Source organism: Hyaena hyaena, unplaced genomic scaffold, assembly GCF_003009895.1.
Source record: "Hyaena hyaena isolate Hyena2069 unplaced genomic scaffold, ASM300989v1 scaffold_205, whole genome shotgun sequence".
In the NCBI taxonomy this organism is placed as follows: Eukaryota; Metazoa; Chordata; class Mammalia; order Carnivora; family Hyaenidae; genus Hyaena; species Hyaena hyaena.
Genome location: NW_024080838.1, coordinates 1246741 through 1266388, shown reverse-complemented (window position 1 = coordinate 1266388; position 19648 = coordinate 1246741). Strand labels below are relative to the sequence as shown.

At 40.6% G+C, this 19648-nt stretch overlaps 1 protein-coding gene across 5 annotated transcripts in view; it reads left to right on the top strand.

The window, feature by feature from the left end:
- Window positions 1-19648, top strand: part of ARHGEF28 (Rho guanine nucleotide exchange factor 28) — a 304052-nt gene that overhangs the window by 59454 nt on the left and 224950 nt on the right. For all 5 annotated transcript variants that reach the window (XM_039242075.1, XM_039242076.1, XM_039242078.1 and 2 more), the window contains exon 2: window positions 3348-3391. In XM_039242075.1, coding sequence (XP_039098006.1) covers window positions 3359-3391 — 33 coding nt within the window. In that variant the 5' untranslated portion in view covers window positions 3348-3358. The remainder of the gene's footprint in view (window positions 1-3347; window positions 3392-19648) is intronic.

The window sequence follows — 19648 nt, the reverse complement described above, 5'->3', positions numbered from 1 at the left end:
GAGAGAGAGAGAGAGAGAGAGAGAGAGAGAGAGAGAGAGAGAGAGAGAGAGAGAGAGAGAGAGAGAGAGAGAGAGAGAGAGAGAAAGGAGAGACACAGGAGAGACACAGGAGCAGGCTCCAGGCTCTGAGCTGTTAGCACAGAGCCTGACATGGGGCTGGAACCCATGAAGTGGGTGATGATGACCTGAGCCGAAGTCAGCCACTTAACCAACTGAGCTACCCAGGTGTCCCTACTCTATAACCCTTCTGTTTGAATGTCTGGTTTAAAGCATTTTGACTTTGAAGTAGGATTTAATGTGTGTCATAGCTGTAGAGAACTTCATTATGATATGTACATTCTACTAGAAGTGCAGCACTGACTAAACTTAAAAATTTGGAGCTTTATGTATTAATCCCATCTACTAATTAAACAGGTTTCTTAATTTTTAAAAGTGGCTGCATGGGGCACCTGGGTGGCTCACTCAGTTAAGCATCTGACTCTTGTTATTGATTCAGGTTGTGATCTTGTGGTTGTGAGATCGAGCCCCACATAGGGCTCTGCACTGACTCTGGAGCCTGCCTGGGATTCTTTCTCTCCTCCCTTCTCTCTGCCCCTCCCCTGCTTGCTTTCTTTCTCTTTCTCTCCCTCAAATAAAAATTAAAAAAAAAAAAAAAAAGTGGCTGCAAACTCCCATCTTCCTTCTGTAAGGAACCAAACTTCCAGTCGGTTCTCCTGTAGCTTAGAAGTTGTCACATTTTAAAAATATAAAACCCGTGAAACATTTATTTTGAAAGATTTATATAGAAGTCTTTTCCTCCCAAGAATTTGAAGCCTGCAGATATGAGGCCTTTATTAAGCTGCACGTTTTAGTTACTGCAACAAAACAATAGTAACATGTACTCTTTTTCAAAATGTTTTGATAGCATATACTAAGTAACAGTTGACTTGACTTTGAGATTTTTCATTTACTAAAAATCACCCTTTTCTTGATGGGATGGGCTATGTATTTGGAAAAATGAATGTTTTTACAGACATGTTATAAACAGCCACTTTTCATAGGAAAACAAGAACACTTCTATTTTGGAAAGAGACAATTGTGTAGGATATATTAAATAAAGTTGGACAGCTTTTTAAAACAATTTGTCATAGCATAACCAATACATCTCAATATGGTGTATGGCTTTTTATGGTCCTTAGCCATCTCATTACAGAAATTGTAAAGATTGGACCGTGTTTGAAATTCATTATGATATCATGCCCATGGATGACACAGGGAATGAATTTCACTTATGAAAGTGCCTTTTAAGTTTCTTAACCAAGCAGTTTCCCTACCTAGTGGATGTAGTTGGATGCTTTTCCCATGAAAGATTAGTCTTTATTAAAGAAATAATTCATTCTTCAGATTAAGTCCGTATTCTCTTCTCAAGTGGTTTCTTGGTTTCTCGCTCTCTCTTTCTCTCTCTTGCTCTGGCTCTCAGCCTCCTTCCCTCCCTCTCTCCTTTTCTGCAAGCAGGGGAGAAAGGCAGAGAGAGAGAATCCCAAACAGGCTTCACACACAGCACTGAGCCCCAAGTGGGGCTCCATCTCATAACGACCCTGGCGTCATGACCCGAGCCAAAATCAAGAGTCAGATGCACAACTAACTGAGCCACCCAGGCACTCCAAAAGTGGTTTCTTTTAGATGTATTATCAGACAAAATCTAAAAAGCTGAGTAAGGGAAAACATCTACACTTCTAGGAGTATATGGCAAACCTATCACACACATGATATAGTCTAAGATTTATTAAAATCTTCAGTAGTCTTGAAAGTTGTGCTCATAAAGGAATGCATTTATGTTATTTTCTGTGTATTTCGGTTCTTTTTAAAAACCACATTTACTGTAGAATGCACTTTTGCTATTAAGCAGAAATTTTAAAAGGATGTAACTGTATCAAGTTTTGTGAAAGTTTTTTAAAGGATGGGAATTGTTTATGGCATGACTGTAAACATGGGTAAAAACAGTTGCTGATACCTTGAAGCACAGTACACATTGAGGGGTAAGGGATCATGGTATATGTTATTGGGTCTACTTTCAACTTTTAAATGCATACTTGAAAGCTGATTTTTTTTGCGGGGGGGGGGGGGGAATCTGTATGTCATTGTTCTTAGTCAGTTTTATTTCCCAGTAGGGCTCATAAATAATTCCTATTTAGGAATGAGAGACTGGTTTGTCATATTCTTGTTAGTATTGTTTTCAGTTTGAAGATTCCTTCCTGGAATTCTTAAGCCATTCATCTAATTTATGAGGTTAGTTTCGTTAAGAATTGATGATACTAGATAAGTCCATTTAAGTGAGTCTACATAAACGGCCACATGGCACAGTGTGCTGACAATGAGCTTGTTAGACCTTCGGTCTTCTCTCAGGTTAACTTAGGGAGTATCACCTGTGACCTAGGAGGCTGCCAGTGGCAGCATGTGTATGAGGCATTAATAAACCTGAAGTTAAAAGTTTTGACAAAAAATAGAACTTTCTGTATTTTTCTTCTTGCCAAGTGTATACCTTGAGTATTACTGCACTGAATGTCCTAATTCAGGTTGCCATGTGCCCTGTCAGACATCCCCAAGGTACTGCAGCTGGTGTGGCCTGGGAAGCAGAGCCAGGCTTGGCCTGGTGAGCAGAACTTGGGTGGTGGTTGGGTCTCTCTGTCTGCCCCATTCACAATTCTCATCCAGCCCACTCCTCACTTTGTCTCACTTTGTGTTTTTTGGGGGCTGGACCACCTCCTTGGTCATTTTTGTGTATTGTCTGGCCTACCGTAGGTGTTCAGTAAACCTCTTGAATGATGGTTGCTCTTTTCTTCTAAGCTTCCAGCTGTTTTCAGGATGTGGGTTTTACAGGGGCAGGCGTGCAGCTGGTAGGGAGGTTGGTGACATGCCCGCCCTCCTGTGAGCATGTGAATGAAACCTTTGCGTTCCGGATGATCGGCAAAGAACTGTCTTGTCCCTGAGATCTCCTGCCTCATTTGGACCAAGGTGGATTTTCACCTCAGAATAGTCTGTTATTCAAGTAGTAAAGTCAAAACTTAGAGCATGTTTATGTTGACTTTCTAGGCTTTTTGAAATATTTCTCTTGAGAGCAGTCAGTAGGCTATTATCTGGGGTTGATAGGTTTCCGTTATGTGTGGAAATTACTGTGAAAGAAGAAAGGGGGAGGGCATTTGATACAAACGGAATCTCTTTCCTATAGTTCATGGTTTTGTCTCTGCTGTTTTCCTATCTGTTGTTACTCTTCCCTTGTGGATAATTGAAGGGAAGGACACGGTTCTGTTGATTGGGTACACGGTGCCTTCTATAGTAACGGTTCTCATTCATTCTTTTCCTTGCAGATGCGGAAGCCATGGAGTTGAGCTGCAGCGAAGTTCCTCTATATGTAAGTCCCTAAGCGTTGGATTTCAAGTCTAAGTGGCCCTTTCTTACACTCAAAACCTGTGTAACTCAAGTGGAGAAGAAAAGTTTTGCCCACTGTCGAGTTAAGGCTTAAAAAAAAAAAAAAAAAAAAAGGTTAACTGTCTTGTTTTAAGGATGCATATGTACCCTTTTAAAAGTAATTGGCACTTGGCTGTGTTTTAATATTTCTCTGAGTAACTTTATTTAAACTGTGTAACTTCTGGAGTCAGAAACATCCATTTCATTCGTGTGAATGATTTTCGACCATGATGCTTTAGGATATCCTGGTAGTAGTCAAGAATGTCTTCTAGGTGTGTCTTTGGGTAAAGTTCAGTGGCATTTGTGTCAGCCAAAATCATGAAATAGGAATTCAAAGGGCAGAGTGCTGGGACATCCATAGAACAGGCAGGGGATTGGGTGACAGAGATGCCCAACGAGATGCATAGACAGGTGTGCCTTCTGCATTGAGGGAGGATTCTGTTCTCTTGAACAGTTACTCTGTGTCACAGGGAAGTGAATGGATGGTCTCTTCACATATAAAATAGGACAGGGCTTCATTCCCTCCCCCACCTCTTATTTCAGGCAAAACCTCTTTCCCTGAAATCCGAAATCTTTTGGTGGAGGGTGGGCTTGGGTGGGTGTGTGGGATTTGCGGTTTTGGGTAACTTTGATTCATGAACTCGTGGAACTGAGCAAGATTACTGCATCTAGACTAAGAATACGAACTTACTTTAGGTTAGTCCTTAATAGGATGAAGTGTCATGGAACTAGAACAATCTGAATCTTCAGTTAAAATCTGTTTACTCATTTCCCCTTACAGCACTCCACTACCTGAGCAGCTTGCCCTCTCTTCTTCTCTCCTTACATCGCTCTCCCCCCACCTTATATCCACTCTATTCTATAGAGAAAAACTGGATGATAAAAGGAATGAATTTCAGAATAACAAAAGATCTGGCTCCTGGGTTACCTAGTGGTCTATGATTTTCTCTCGAGATTGCAGTCTGCAGGTCATAAAGTGTCTGTAGACATTTGGGCTTGGCTTAGCCATCATTAGAGATGAAGACTGGTCCAAGGCTAAACTGTACCTAGCTCCCAAGTCTGTTTGGCATTTTTTTTTTTTTGGTGTTTTCCACCCTCCTCAACTCTACTTATTCTGCCCTGCTCTCCTACTTCAAAACAAGCCCCAAAGACCTAATTAAGATATAAAATATTGTACTTAATCAACATTCTAGTTTAGCTGTTTTGATTCCTACCTACTAGATTATCATCAGACTAGGGAAGATTCAGTACCCATAGCCCAAGGAAAGAAGGGACTTAAAAAGACCAAACAAAAGTAAAAATAATGTTTTTTAATAATCAAACAGAATATACAAAAAGCAATAAAAGAAAATAAGGGAAAGATGTTAAGAAAACATTACTCATAATCTCACCCCCTATAGATGTTTTATTAAAATGACACTTTGTTGATTCTAAGGTGCAGTTTTCTCCAGTCTCTGAAGCTGAGATGCTCTTATATGCACCGTGCATTCCGACAGATGGCATGGTGTAGTCATTATGTATGCATGCGTGTCCTTGGTTACAGTGGTCACATGGTTGTCACTTAAGAATCCTTGTATGCCTTGCTCGTGCAATTTAATGTTTTCAAAATGATTCCACTACAATTTGGTATTAAAAAGTTAAGTTATTAAGGGGGCGCTTGCGTGGCTCAGTCAGTTAAGCGTCTGACTTTGGCTCAGGTCATGATCTCACTGTTCTTGAGTTTGAACCCTGCATCCGGCTCTGTGCTGACAGCTCAGAGCCTGGAGCCTGCTTTAGATTCTGTGTTTCCCTCTCTCTCTTCCCCTTTTCCACTCATGCTCTGTCTCTCAAAAATAAACATTAAATTTTTAAATATATATATATATATATATACCATTGGACATATGTAGTAAGAGGTCAGAGAGTGTATATTGTAATAAATACAAGTCTAAAATCAATTTCTACCATATTAGTAACATGTAAACAGAGCACACATAAGAACTATACTAGAACTTGTTTTTGTGCTTTGGGATAGAACTCTTCTCTGCTTTTCTGTCTTCAGAGGTTTGATAAATATTTACTTCTAGCTTCTAGTTTAATAAAATCTGGTTTATAAATGTTTAATTTATAAAATTCATATTTATATATATAAAAACTGGAAATACCAAGAAAAATTAAAACCTTATGTTTAACTCTGTCATCAATATAAGCACTGTTGACATTTTGGTATGTTTTTTGTATTTATAATTGTGTGTTGATTTTTACTGACATTAATGCATTAATTGTTAAGGCATATGTTTAGATGATTTCTTATTTGACTGCAATATTTTGGATTTCTTTATTTTATGATACTTTTATGTACTAACAATCCTATTAAGATTGGCTCTTTTAGAAAAACAGATCATCTCTGGCAAGTGTATAATGTAAAATCCAAATAAAACTAGAAATTTTAAAGGGCCCACAACATACTGAGATATTTTTATTTTTATTTATTTAAAAAAAATTTTTAAAAACGTTTTATTTATTTCTGATAGAGACTGCATGAGCAGGAGAGGGTCAGAGAGAGGGGGAGGTACAGAATCTGAAGCATGCTCTAGGCTCTGAGCTAGCTGTCAGCACAGAGCCTGACATGGGGCGCGTACCATGAACCATGAGATCATAACCTGAGCCGAAGTTGGGCACTTAACCTACTGAGCCACCCAGGCGCCCCGATATACTTTTAAATCATAAAATAATTATTGTATGCTAATGAAAAATCTCATTAAGATGGGCTTTAAAAGATAGAAATTATAAGATTTATCTGAAGGTGGATTAATGGATTAATGGATAAATGGAGTGATAATTATGGAGGAAAAAAATTGATAGAAATTATTCCCAACTTTGACTTACCCTCTACAAAAAGACACCTTGTTCAGGTGATTTTTTTTTTCTGTTCCTTTAATTATAAACTGTTTTGACATTAGAATTCATTGTTCAAAGGTCTTTGCTTCTTGGTCACTAAAGAGAATCCTTACTAAAGATGATAGAGAGATTTCCTTTGTCAGTTCTAGTAGTTTTTGATGCTCTTTAGGGTTTTCTATATTTAGTATCTTGTCATCTGCAAATAGTGAAAGTTTTACTTTTTCCTTACCAATTTAGATGCCTTTTATTTCTTTTTGTTGTCTGATTGCTGTGGAGAGGACTTGCAGTACTATGTTGAATAAAAGAGGTGAGAGTGGACACCCTTGTCTTGTTTCTGACCTTACCAGAAAAGTGCTCAGTTTTTTGCCATAGAGTATGGTGTTAGCTATGGGTTTTTTAAAAAGATTTTTTAAGTGTTTTATTTATTTCTGAGAGAGCGTGAGGAGGGGAGGGTCAGAGAGAGAGAGGGAGACACAGAATCTGAAACAGGCTCCAGGCTCTGAGTTAGCTGTCAGCACAGAGCCTGATGCGGGGCTTGAACCCATGAACCGTGAGATCATGACCTGAGCTGAAGTCGGACACTTAACCGACTGAGCCACCCAGGCGCCTCAGCTATGGTTTTTTTCATATATGCCCTTGATTGTGTTGAGGTATATTCCCCCCAAACCTACTTTGTTGAACGTTTATATATATATATTTTAATGTCTGTTTATTTTGAGAGAGAGAGAGTAGGTGCACGCAGGGGAGGAGGCAGGGAGAGAGGGAGAGAGAGAATCCCAAGCAGGCTCCATACTCTGTGCAGAGCCCATGTGGGGCTCAAACTCACAAACCATGGGATCATGACCTGAGCTGAAATCAAGAGTTGGATGCCTGACTGACTGAGCCACCCATGTGCTCCCGTTGAGGGCTTTTGTCATGAATGGATGTTGTACTTTCAAATACCATACAATCTCACTCATGTGGATTTCAAGGAACCAAACAAATGAACAAAGAAAACAAGAGACAAAAAAAAAAAAAAAGGCTCTTAAATACAGGGAACAAACTGATGGTTACAGGGTGGGAGTTGTGGGGGATGAAGTAGGTGAAGAAGATTAAGAGCACACCTACCGTGATGAGTAGTGAGCAATTTATAGAATTGTTGAATCAGTATTTTGTACACCTGATACTAATTATAGCACTGTATGTTAACTATACTGGAATTAAAATTTTAAAAAGATGAAGAGGTGCCTCTATACCTAAAGAAAATCTGTGGATATAAGTGTTCTTTTTTTTCCCTCCATGCATTTTGTTTGGTTCCATGAAGAAAACTTTCACCTTTCCTTTTTAAAGTTCTATTTTTCTAGGTCTTTGACTATTGTCTTCTCTTTCTATAAAAGCTGCCATTTCAAGTTCAGACTGCTTGGTCCTTCCTGTGGTCTGAATTCTAGAGGCATTTTTAGTTTTACATTGAAGTTTTCTATATTGTCGAGTCTGTTTTTCTTTTTTGCCAGCACAATTTTCGTTTCCATTACTTTGTTTTTAGTTTCTCTGTAGTATTTTCAAATCTTGGTCTGTTTCTTAGGCCCATATAATATCATAGTCTTGTGTATTTTATTGTGGGCACAAAGAAAGAAATTAAAATATTTTTCTCTATTTCAGGAATTAGTTCCAGAAGGTGTGATAATTTCTGATTCTATCTGGTGTGCTGTTGAGCTTTATAGATTTTTTGGCAGACATTTCCGCTTGCTTATCTGGAGGAAGGAGACAGTGTTGGGGATGCAAGGATATTCCTTAGCTTAGTCACAGACTTGCTCTGATTTTTGAAATGAACAATGGGGGTCTATTGACTTGCTATTGTAGGAAAAGAGAAACACTGCGCTGTAGTAAGATTAGAGGAGAAGCAGGGGTTGGCAGCTGGTAGCCAAGAGTTTCACAGTCCTGACTTGTAGACCGGGGGGATGTGGGCCTTGCAAATGCGATTTTCAGCCTCTGAGCAGCTTCCTGCATCTGTGCTCCAAGGGGCACTAAAGGAGCCACTTTGGAAGGTCAAGCTGTTTGTTCACATAGAAGAAAATAGCAGATGCGTGCAGTCAGGTTTGAAGTCTAGGCTTAATTTTTAGATTGAGTGACAAATGGTTTTGGGAGGAGGCAGAGGAGTGTTAGGCTAGCATAGGAGTTGTAGTGATGAAGCTAATGACAAGCGTGAAAGCTTGCAAAGGTGTCAGTTATAATTAATATAACTGATCTAAGATGTTCTCTCTCTCTTTCTCTCTCTTTTTTTTGAGAAAGAATGTGTGCACACACACACATGTGCAGGGGAAGGGCAGAGGGAGAGGGAGAGAGAATCTTAAGTAGGCTCCACACCCAGCTTGGAGCTCTATCTCACAAACCATGGATTAATGACCTGAACCTAAATCAAGAGTTGGATGCTTACACAACTTGAGCCACCTGACTTGTCCCAGAGATGTTCTCTGTCTTAAACCTCTTTAATTGACACCACTTGGGAGCTTAAAAGTCCTGTATTGGAAGTCATGAAGTTATTTATAGTTTTTTAGTTTGTTGTTTTTAGTCCTTTGTTTCTTATTTTGTACATAAAAAGATCGGAAATGATGCAAGTAGAGCTTAAAAGGCAAGATTTTGCTTACTTGGTATTCGATGGAATTTTGAAAGAGGAAGAGATTTTGCATCCACAAGCCAAATTGTGTTTTGGCTGTGCAGTGTTTCGGCTACTTTTAATTTGAGTTTTCTCAAAGTTTTTGTAGATTAACAAATGTCATAAAACAAATACATGTTAAACTTATTAATCTAGGAACCTCCCTTTTTCACATTTTATTTTTATGTGAGTCGTAATTAGCCCTGATCTTCCCCAGAACAGTTCAGAGCTGTGAATAAAACAGAAGAGCTCTTCCTTGAGAAATTGTTGACTGCAAAGGTTTTTTTCTCCATAAAAGTAGCTTTATTCTAAATAGTTAAGTAACGCTTGCTCATCATAAAAAATATAAGCAAAATTATTAGAACTTACTTTTTGTAAATTTGTACGTACACTGCTCCTTAAAAGGAATCCCGTGGAAGAGATGTTAGGATCTTGAGCAGATCCCATTAATGATTCCTCCCCATTTTATACCTCCTTTGCTGTCCTCACTGGTAACTGCTGTTGAAAGTTGATGCATTTGTCTCACCTGCGCTATAATCCCCTGGGAACTTGTTGTCAAAAAGAATTTGAGACACTGACCTCAGGCCTACTGAATCAGACATTCTGGGAGTGGGGCCCAGCAATCTGCATTTTAAAGCAACTTTCACATCGTTCTGTTGCACACTAAAGTTTGAGAACCAGGCTTACTGTATATATTAACACACTGTTGTGTGCTCCTACAACCCTATATATCAATTTAGACACAAGCTTTCATAAAATCATTAAAAAATCTGGATCATATTTGGACCTCCGTGTTTTTTCCAACTAAGCAATACTTGGTAGGACTTCCTCTAAATCATCAGACATAGCTCAAACTCATTCTTCTTTAAAAAAATTTTTTTAGCACTTATTCATGTTTTGAGAGGCAGAGAGACACAGTACGAGCAGGGGAAGGACAGAGAGAGGGAGACACGGAATCTGAAACAGGCTCCAGGCCCGACGCGGGGCTTAAACTCACAAGACCATGAGATCATGACCAGAGCTGAAGTCGGACGCTCGATGGACTGAGCCACAGAGGCGTCCCTCAGACTCATTCTTTTTAATGGATGGTTGTGGACCATATCACTTCTCTGTGGATGGGTATTTACTCTCTCCTTGGCAACCATTCAGTCACTAGATATGTTGATGTACATATGTCTTTATATGTTAATATTTTTGTGTCTGCAGGATAGATTCTTAGAGAGTGCATATTTCAAATCTTAATGCACTGCTTTGCAAATGAGATGTGTAACGCTTAGTATTTCATTAAGTAACTTTCTGGTATATTTAATACCTAATTTTTCAGCTTTAATAACTAGTAGCTGTGAAATGGGGTGTTCTCATTTTTGTGCAAACAAAGGTAGTGTATTCAATTTTGTACATTTTATAAAAGTTCAAAAATTTCTTGATTTAGGTTTTTTATTTTTTGCTTCATTTCTGCTGTTGCCCAAATTCTGGTTAAAGTGAGCATCGAATCCGTGGAGAGTTTTACAGCCTCTGCAGAGGGGGTGTCTGTGAACCTTTGCGTGTGGGCTCTTGCTCTCTTCCTCCCTTCAGGCGTGTTAATCGTTGCAGCTGACTGGGAAGAGTATCATCATTTCTTTCTCCGGAGGCTGTGAATTGTTTAACTGTTGGGCAGTGCAGTGTTGGTAGCTGGATCCAAGCTGCTTCCCTCTGCCCTTCGTGCTTTATGTTTGTTATTCTTCCCAGTTCACTGCATCCCACTGTGTTTGGTCCCAAGTATATTGGTTGCTGCTGGGCTCATTGTATATACTAATTGAAAGTGTAATCTGATGTTTAGAGATGTGAATAGCTCATTAGGTAGCTGAACGAAACCCTCCCCCCTCCCCCCCCCAAGCACTTTTATTTCTGGGGCTTGGAGTAACTTCCTTGAGTCCTTGGATGAGTATACTCTTCTTGGTCCCAGCCTTATGGGGCGGGGGCGGGGGGGGGGGGACCCGAGGACAGGTCCTGGGGCCTGTTTCCTAGCCTAGGGAGGCTGCTTCCTATCGAGGCGGTGACTTGTGGCTTTGTTCTCTGCTCACCTGGCAGACGCCTCCTTCCTGACTCCTGCAGACTCCCTCTGGCTTCTGGTTCCTGTTGAAGGAAATCCTGTCCTCCAGATGCTGCCCCTTCTCTGCCTATGGCTTTGCGTCCCTGACGGCTGCCTATGACTGGTCTCTCTGTCGACGATTATGTCAGTGGTAGTAAGGGAGCGGATCTTGGAGCCTTTTGCCTAGGCCCCTTTCCTTTGAGATGAGGAAGTTAAGGTTCCTAGAGGGAGTGACTTACTTGACTGACGAAACTGAGTTGATTTGACTTTAAGAATTTTTAATGCTATAGTAGAAGCCATAAAATATTTTAACTCAGAGAGTGCTAGAACCCATGGTAAGCCTGGTGTTTTCCCACTTCACTGGTTAATGAAAATATGTTTCCCATTGTACTGTCACCTCCAATTGTTTTTCCCACTGTCCACTACCCACGGGCACCATTTTGTTCGTTACTTCCCTGCAGTCTCTCTTGAGCTTTAATCGTGAAGAATGGTGCCACTTCTCCCCCCCCCCCCCGCTTGTGTGTGTGTGTGTGTGTGTGTGTGTGTGTCTTGCTAGAACATCCTGCCTAGAACGACATCTAGGCAAGCCCTTGTCCTCTAAAACTAATCGACTCAAAAAAATCTGGGCTTAGTAATTGTTTTTCATTTGTCTTATCAATTCTCCTGCTCAAATTATTAGAAATTCATTAGCTCACGTGTCAGAGGGCAAGGGTGAAGGTGTCTTTTAGCACATACCAGTAAGTTCTGGCTTTGAGAATGGAATCAGGAAGAGCTTTTGCCTAAAAACAACTTGTAGGTCACATTTTGGCTGTATGAAAATTTATTTTTAGCACGTGAAGTCTCCTGACTTCAACACACTGGCTTGTGTATCTCAACAGTCACCTGTTGCCTGGCTTCCTCCATCATTGTTTTCGCTGGGCTCAGACTCTTGGTTTCTGCTAACCTGACTTTTTCCTGCCTGGTCCACTTTTACCTTTTTGTCTTTTCTCCTCTTGTCCTTGCAGGGCAGACAGACAAACTCTAAAGCATCATGTTCTACCCATTGACCAGGAGACCATGGTAACTGCTTTATCCTGCCTGGCCAGCAGCCACAAGATGTCCATTCCTGGACGTCCTGAGCTCCTTCGTTGTGGCCAGAGATGGCTTGATGGTATGACAGGAGCCAAGGGGAAAACCGCTTCTCAGACATGAGTGAAACCTGTGACTTAGAATGTTCCACCAGTCCTCCCTTAGCTTCATCCCTGTCCCTTCTTCTTAGCTCAGTTTCTAGTACCCCTCCTGTCCCCGCTGATAAGACCTCCATCTGACAAGGCTCAAAGGTGAAATGAATAGCTATGGGAAACTGCTGGCAGACTCATCCCCACCATCCACCTTGGATGGAATTTCTTTGTGGGTAGACTGGGGGGCTATGGGTAAATTAGTACCACATGTTAGGAAGTCCAATGATCTCACTCCCATATTTCCGTGACAGCCTCCACAATTTGGGTAATACACAGCCTTTTATTTATTTTTTTTAACACAGAACGTGAAGTAATGGACATTTTTGTCGTAGTTGACTTTAAAATATATTACTCTCTTAAGAATTTTAGATGTGATGCATATCGGTCAGATTTTTCTCTCAGAGAACGCTCAGAAGATGTAAGATGTGATTTAGTTAAAATGCTTGACTAACAGATTCTAGAACGGAAGCTGTTACAGAAGGTTCGTTAGTAATTCTGCATTATCAACAACTCTTCCCTCTGACCCAAAGATGTGCCTGTGTATAGTTTGAATAGGTTGTTTTTGACTCCTGACTTTTTCCTGTTCATAGTTTGATACCCTTTGGTTTTAACCTTATTTCTATCAAAACTGATCTCATAAAGGTCACCAGTTTTGCTCTTGCATAATCAGAGGTCTTTAAGTCCCCAATTAGTACAGTGCACTATTCCAGGCACTAAGGATATAGCCTAGAGGAAAATAGGATGCTAGGATCCTGCTTTCCCAGAACCCACTTGACAGTGGAGACATGGACAATAAATAGGTAAACAAATAAACATAAGACATTGAGCTAGTGGTGTGTTAAGGCAACACAATGTGATAAGATAATGGTGTGTGTCATGAGATAGGGTGGGAGCCAGGATCCCCCATTGTGTTCTAGAAGGATCGGGAAGCACAAAGAGCCCTGAGGTAGGCATTAACTTCACATATTTAGGAGACAGCAAAAGGCCCATGTGACTGGTTCACTGAGAGAAGAGGAATGCCAGGTCATGGAAAGCTTTGGAAGCCAACGTAATGAAATGACAAGTTGGTGAGGAGTCAAGGTGGGGCAGTTGCCCAATGTGATTATTAGTGTCCACCAACTCTGCTGGTTATTCTTGAGTTCTTTATTTGTCTATTGTGCTTTCTTCTCCTCTTTATATGTGAGTATTCTCAGGGTCCACCCCTTTCTTCTCTCTTTCTAGGCAAGCTTATCTTTCCTTGTTGTTTGAACCACAGGGCCTCCCTGAAGACTGCCACATGAGGGTCCTTCTCCTGACTGCTGCCCAGACTATATCTTTTATTTCCAGTTGGCCAGTTTGCTATTGTATCCATTCAGTTAACTAGCACTGGCTTCAAATCCTCATTGTTATATTTTAAACAGTTTTTCAAATTCTCCAAACCAATCCCCAGTCCAACTTGCTTATTGCTGTTCTCTTACCACCATTCCCCCAAGCTTGGTGACTCCACATGTGAGTTTCCCTACTCCTTCTTTTCCTTCATCCTCTGTAGTTGATCAGTCATCAAGATGTGCTGATGATTAGGGTTGTCTCTTTTCTGTCCCCCGCCATTATGCAAATTCATCTCTGGGTTGTTGCCTTCAACCTCTTCATATCTGCCATTTTCTCAGACTTTGTGCATGTTTTATTTCCCCCCTCAGATATTATCTCCTGCATTCATCTCTTGCTTTGCCACCGTACATCTTATCTGTTCTAATCTGGCAAGTTCTCTGCCTTGGCAGACTTTCTTTTCTTAGAGCAGGACTTTGCCCAAGCCGCTGTGGTTCTGGAACCAGGAATATCCCTAGGCCAGAGTGGGATACTTTATTGTGTCTAGATTATGGTGCTGGAAATCTATACATTTGGTGTCTTTTTGGAAGTTTTCCTTTTTCTTCAAAAAAATTTTCTTTGAGAGAAAGCACTAGTGAGTAGAGGAGGGCCAGAGAGAGAAAATCCCAAGCAGGCTCTGTTAGCACAGAGCCTGATGTGGGGCCCAAACTCATGAACTGTGAGATCATGACCTGAGCTGAGATCAAGAGTTGACACTTAACCAACTGAGCCACCCAGGTGCCGCTTCTTGGAAGTTTTCTAAGATTTGTTTGCACTTTTTGGGTTACCATTTTGGAAGACACTCCTGCCTCCTGGGTATTTAAGTTATCAGGATGTATTACCCCTGGGTGCCTTGGGTATAGCCTGTGCCCTGAGGGGCTGGGTCTTCCAAAGGTGAGGATAATTGAGAGAATAATAGCTTTATGCTTTAAAAAATGATTTAGAAAAATTTTAAAAATTAAAATACCACTAGATAGTACTAACATTAACATTTAAGCATGACAAATTGGAGCAAAGTGGGTGTATGTGTCTAATGAAATACATTAGACATGTTAGGTTTTTAATTTGTTATATGCTAAACGTGATAGAGTATACTTTTTAAAGAGTTCTCAATTTATTCAAAACCCTAGGAATTAGCCTTCTTCTACAGAAGGGAAAGCTGAGGTTCAGTGAAGCGGGGCTGGTTTTTCCTCCTCATCACTTCTTTATCTGGGCCTGAGACTGTGATAGGCATAGAACTGAGCAAGGAAGAGCCACCTTGCTGAATTATGGTAGAACTTGTATTTTTTTAAAAATATTTTTATTTCTAGGAGAGAGAGAGAGAGACAGTGAGCAGGGGAGGGTCAGAGAGAGAGGGAGATACAGACTCTGAAATAGGCTCCAGGCTCTGAACTGACAGTCAGCACAGAGCCCGACACAGGGCTTGAACCCATGAACTGCGAGACCATGACCTAAGTGAAAGTCGGACGCTTAACCGACTTAGCCACCCAGGCGCCCCGGTAGAACTTGTATTTGAACTCCAGATTGTCTTTCAGCCCAGGGTTTTCTCTATTATACCACAACTATGTGTCCTATGGACACAGATTACTACCCTTCATTATAGAGAAATACCTAGTGTTGTGTCCAATGTACTACAGCCTTGTAATAAACATTTGTTGACTGAACACCTAGAAAACCGTCGAGAGGAGGTAAGCTTGTTCTCTGATCATAGCAACATTCTGGACAATGGCTGAGGTCCCTGGGGAGAGGATCCAGCTGAGAAAATGATAATTAAAGGTGGTGCTTGGTCACACCTGCAATTGTATAAACCCCTCACACCATGCACAATGCCATACTGTTCTCAGTGCCTCATGAGTGTCCTGTGTATTCCTATGCTTGGACCTTGCACATGCTGTTTCCTCTACTTGACACACGCTTGTTCCCTCTCCTGTTGTATAATTAAATTTTTACTCATTATGCAAGTTTCAGCTCAAATGGAACATCAAATTTACCATTTTATGCTTTTAGAGAGGTTGTATTATGGTTTGGTTTAATCTCTTTTATTAAGCTTGAAAACAATCAGGACAGCAGAAATTTAAAATCTGTTTTTTTGTCTTTCCTAATTTTCCAGAACCTGTACAGTGCCATGCTCAATAAAGATTCGTTAAATGAATGTACAGTTCTAATTTAGTTTGACTCAAGTGCAGTGGTCAAGGTTCATTTAGAAGAGTATACTCTTAAGAGCGCCTGGTGGCTTAGCTGGTTAAGCATCTGACTTTGGATGGTTCATGGCTTTGTGGGTTCGAGCCTTGCATCGGACTCTGTGCTAACAGCTTGGAGCCTGGAGCCTGCTTCAGATTCTGGGTCTCCCTCTCTCTCTCTGCCTCTTTCCTACTTGAGCTCTGCCTCTCTCTCTCTCTCTCTCTCTCTCTCTCAAAAATAAATAAACATTAAAAAAATTTAGAAAAAAAAGAGTTTACTCTTCAGTTTAATTGTTTGCCTATTTCTGTACTGTTGCATAATTCTGCCAGGAGGTATATGGCTGTCCCTATTTTGGGATGGGGGCAGGCAGCCACGTTATTTTTTTGTACTCCAGGTACACAAAAGTTAGAGCAAAGGTCAAATTAGGAGGGGTTATCACAGTGGTAATATAGTTTGGAGGTTTGGGTGGGGGGGGGATGTGTCCCATGTAGTCTAACTACATTTTGGAGGCCCTAAATGGAATCTTTCAAATTATGCAGTACAAAATTAATTTTTTGTGAGGTAGATACTCCTTGCTGAGCATTAGAATTTAACAATGAGGAAGTTCTGACAAAAGAGAGGGGAATCAAAAGCTTGTCTTGTCTAATTGAAGATTCCTGAACAGTTTCCTAACTCAGGAAAAGTTATTTGTGAATAATGTCAGATGAACTCAACCCCCTTCTTCAGCATTCTTTACTAATATCTCCCATCTCTCAGTTACTATGCTCCATGTCTTTGGAAACAAGTCATTGCATGACTACCTTCTGTGTTTAGAGCACCTTGTACTGCTGTGAAAAATGTTTTTACACATTAGCTATTTCATTAGAATCAAACACTGCTATTTAATGGAGGAGGTGAACTGAGAGATACATGGTGTGTGCATTAATGCACTTGACAAATTAAATGGGCCAAGGTAGGTAAGATACAGGCAGGAACAGATCCAGGGTTTGTGAGGCCTGAGCTTATGCGATTTGAAGGGTTCTCTTTCAGCAAAGGAATTTAAAATGAAAAAGCCGAAAAGCATATTAAAATGTATATTTCTAACGAGAAACGACAACATTTTTAAAAGGTGAGAAATTCCATATTTATTCATAATCCAGACTCCCCTTCACCAAATCCCGCAAAATGCCCTCAGAGACTCCAGTGCCACCCAACAGGCAAGGGAAGTGTGTCCCAGGGGAAATGGAATGGAAAGACTGTGTACTCAATTAATGGCAGAACATTTCCCACTTAACTCCAGCATAGAATAGAAGCTAATTGTTTTTTCCTTGTAACATTTCATCCAACACTCTTTGGGTAAACACTCAGTCACATCCTAATTTTGCAGTAGTAGCTGTTGTTTTCCTCTGATGGTCATGGTGACCATCCCTGACTTTGATGGGTCAAACTATCACAGTTAAAATATATTACCACTGGGGGGGACACAGTTGATTAAGCATCTGACTCTTGATTTTGGCTCAGGTGATCATCTCACAGTCTTGGGATCCAGTCCTGTGTTGGCTTTCATGCTGAGGGTGGAACCTGCTTAAGACTCTCTCCCTCTGCTTCTCCCCTCACCTCACGAACACATGGTCTCTCTTTCTCCTTCTCTTAAAAAAATGGGGGGGATGTTACTATTTGAAGTTTAGACATAAATATAAGGCTTAGGACCCTCCTGTGGCCTTGGAAGAAGCCTTATAAAGCAGGGGCCCTGAAGCTTAAGCTTGGTTAGCTTTAGGGTGATGGTGCCAGGCACAGGGTGTACAAACATGGAAGGAGCAGGCTGCCCTGCCCCCAGCACATCATTAGTAGGGAGGCGGAGTAATCCTGGGGTGCGAATAGTGAGTATTGGTTGGGTGAAGATAGGCCAGGGATGCTTCTGAAACCGCCAGAGGGGCTCAGGGAACACTTCTCAGAGGACCTGGATTCAAAAGGGGAAGCGGATGTTGCCAGCAGACTGGTAGAACAAGAATGGCCCAAGCAGAGGGTGTGGTCTGAGAGGGCTCATGGACTTGTCAGCACCCGTGAATGGAAGAGAGGGCTGCGGTAGCTTTGGAGGGCAACTGCCGGTGTAGATTATGCCTTGAGTGAGAATGACCAGGGCATTGAAACTCAGGTCATTTGCCTCTCTCTCACTGTGTCACATTATGTGGTGGTTACATTCATTCTCTGTGTTCTCATACTTCATTCTGCAGACATTTTCTTGTAAGGGCAGACGAGAAGAATACCTGCCTCTTGTGACAGATCGTGCAACTATAGAGGGCAGAATCAGCAACCTCTGTTCCTTCCCTGGAGCTCTGTTTAGAGTAACAGTGACGCCTCTCTTTCTGGAGCAGGTAGCATTGATGTGGGAACTCTTGGGCGGTACATGGCGACCAAGGTTCCATGTTTTACTAGGGACTTGTCTTTACCTTTACTTTTTTGAAGATGAGTTAACAGGAGGGGAACCTCTAGAGAGAGAGATTTAGGGGGAAATCTCATTAAATAATTTAGAAACAGTTGGCAGGGTAGACCATGGCAAAGACTAAAAGTTTATCATCTTTAAAAATTTCTGAAAACTTCAGTGCCAGCTTAGAATTTGAAATGACCAGGTTTGGGAGCAACAAAAAGATGAGGGCTGGTCTGGGGTCATATGGGGTGTGGGACATGGGGAGCATGGGAGAGAATTAAAAAACGTAGGTTAGTGAGACTAAATTCATTTAAGCATGTGAGAAAAGTGTTTTCCAGTTAGCATATGGTTGTAGTTATTAAATGTGACTTTATAGAAAGAGGAAACAACTTCTTGTATTCCCTCGAGAACAGATAATCCTTGTATTCCCTTCTTGGTAGCCATGTATCCCCACAAAAAATGAGACTAGTGAAGTACTCATTGTCAGCACAGATGTTCAGATTAATGCTTTAATGATAGTTTTATTAAATCTGTTTTAAATGTACTTGGCCATTCATAAATTAGGTTAAGAATATTTGTAGGTTAAACAGGAATCACATATTTGTCATTTAATCTCTTCATAAAATCGTATGTGAAAGCAGTAGTGCATATTTTGGTCAGAAAGTGAAAACACCTGACATGAATTAGAATAAAAAAACATTATCCCAAGGATTAGTGGTATAAACATGAGTTGTAGGACTTTTTTTTAATATGAAATCCAACATTGGCTTTCATAATACTGCAGTTGTTTACTTTTATTATTGTGACTTTAAGATTATTTACACCTTCATTACTTAACAAAGAATACAGTAGTAATGGTGTTTTGGGAAAGTTACATGTCAACAGAATCATATTAGCAGAAGAGTATACTCCTGAACAAAACCCAGTGGTGACGACTTTTGATAATGATGCTAAATTCTGAGTTTGAGGTCAGATTTTCATGTACTACATTTGTTTTAAGTGACAGCCCTCTATACATCTTTATGTGTTCTTGAATTTTAAAAATATAATTGGTAGAGGATTAAAGATGAAAATAAAGGGTACCGTGTCAAGACCACTGATTGAACTTAATAGTAAGCTTTCCCTCAGGAAAAACTAGTTAAAAAAAAAAAAAAAAAAGAAAGGCTAAATTGTGGTAGGTATAAGTTGGTGTATGACAAGTTGGTGGTGGAATTTCTGTGGGTGGCTGCCATTGTGCTTTCAGTGGAAGCTGGAATGACTGGGAGGGGCATTCATTAAACTGCATGTGGTCCTGATGAGAATACAGAATAGTTCTTGAAGCATTTTTGATGGCAGATAATTGAAAATATCTTCAACCTCCCATCAAGGAAATTCCACCCCCCCACTCTGATCCCCCATCTCTAACTCCTGGAAGTCTAACTCCTGGAAGTCTCCAGGAGTTAAGTGAGTGGAGTGATAAAGCTCGT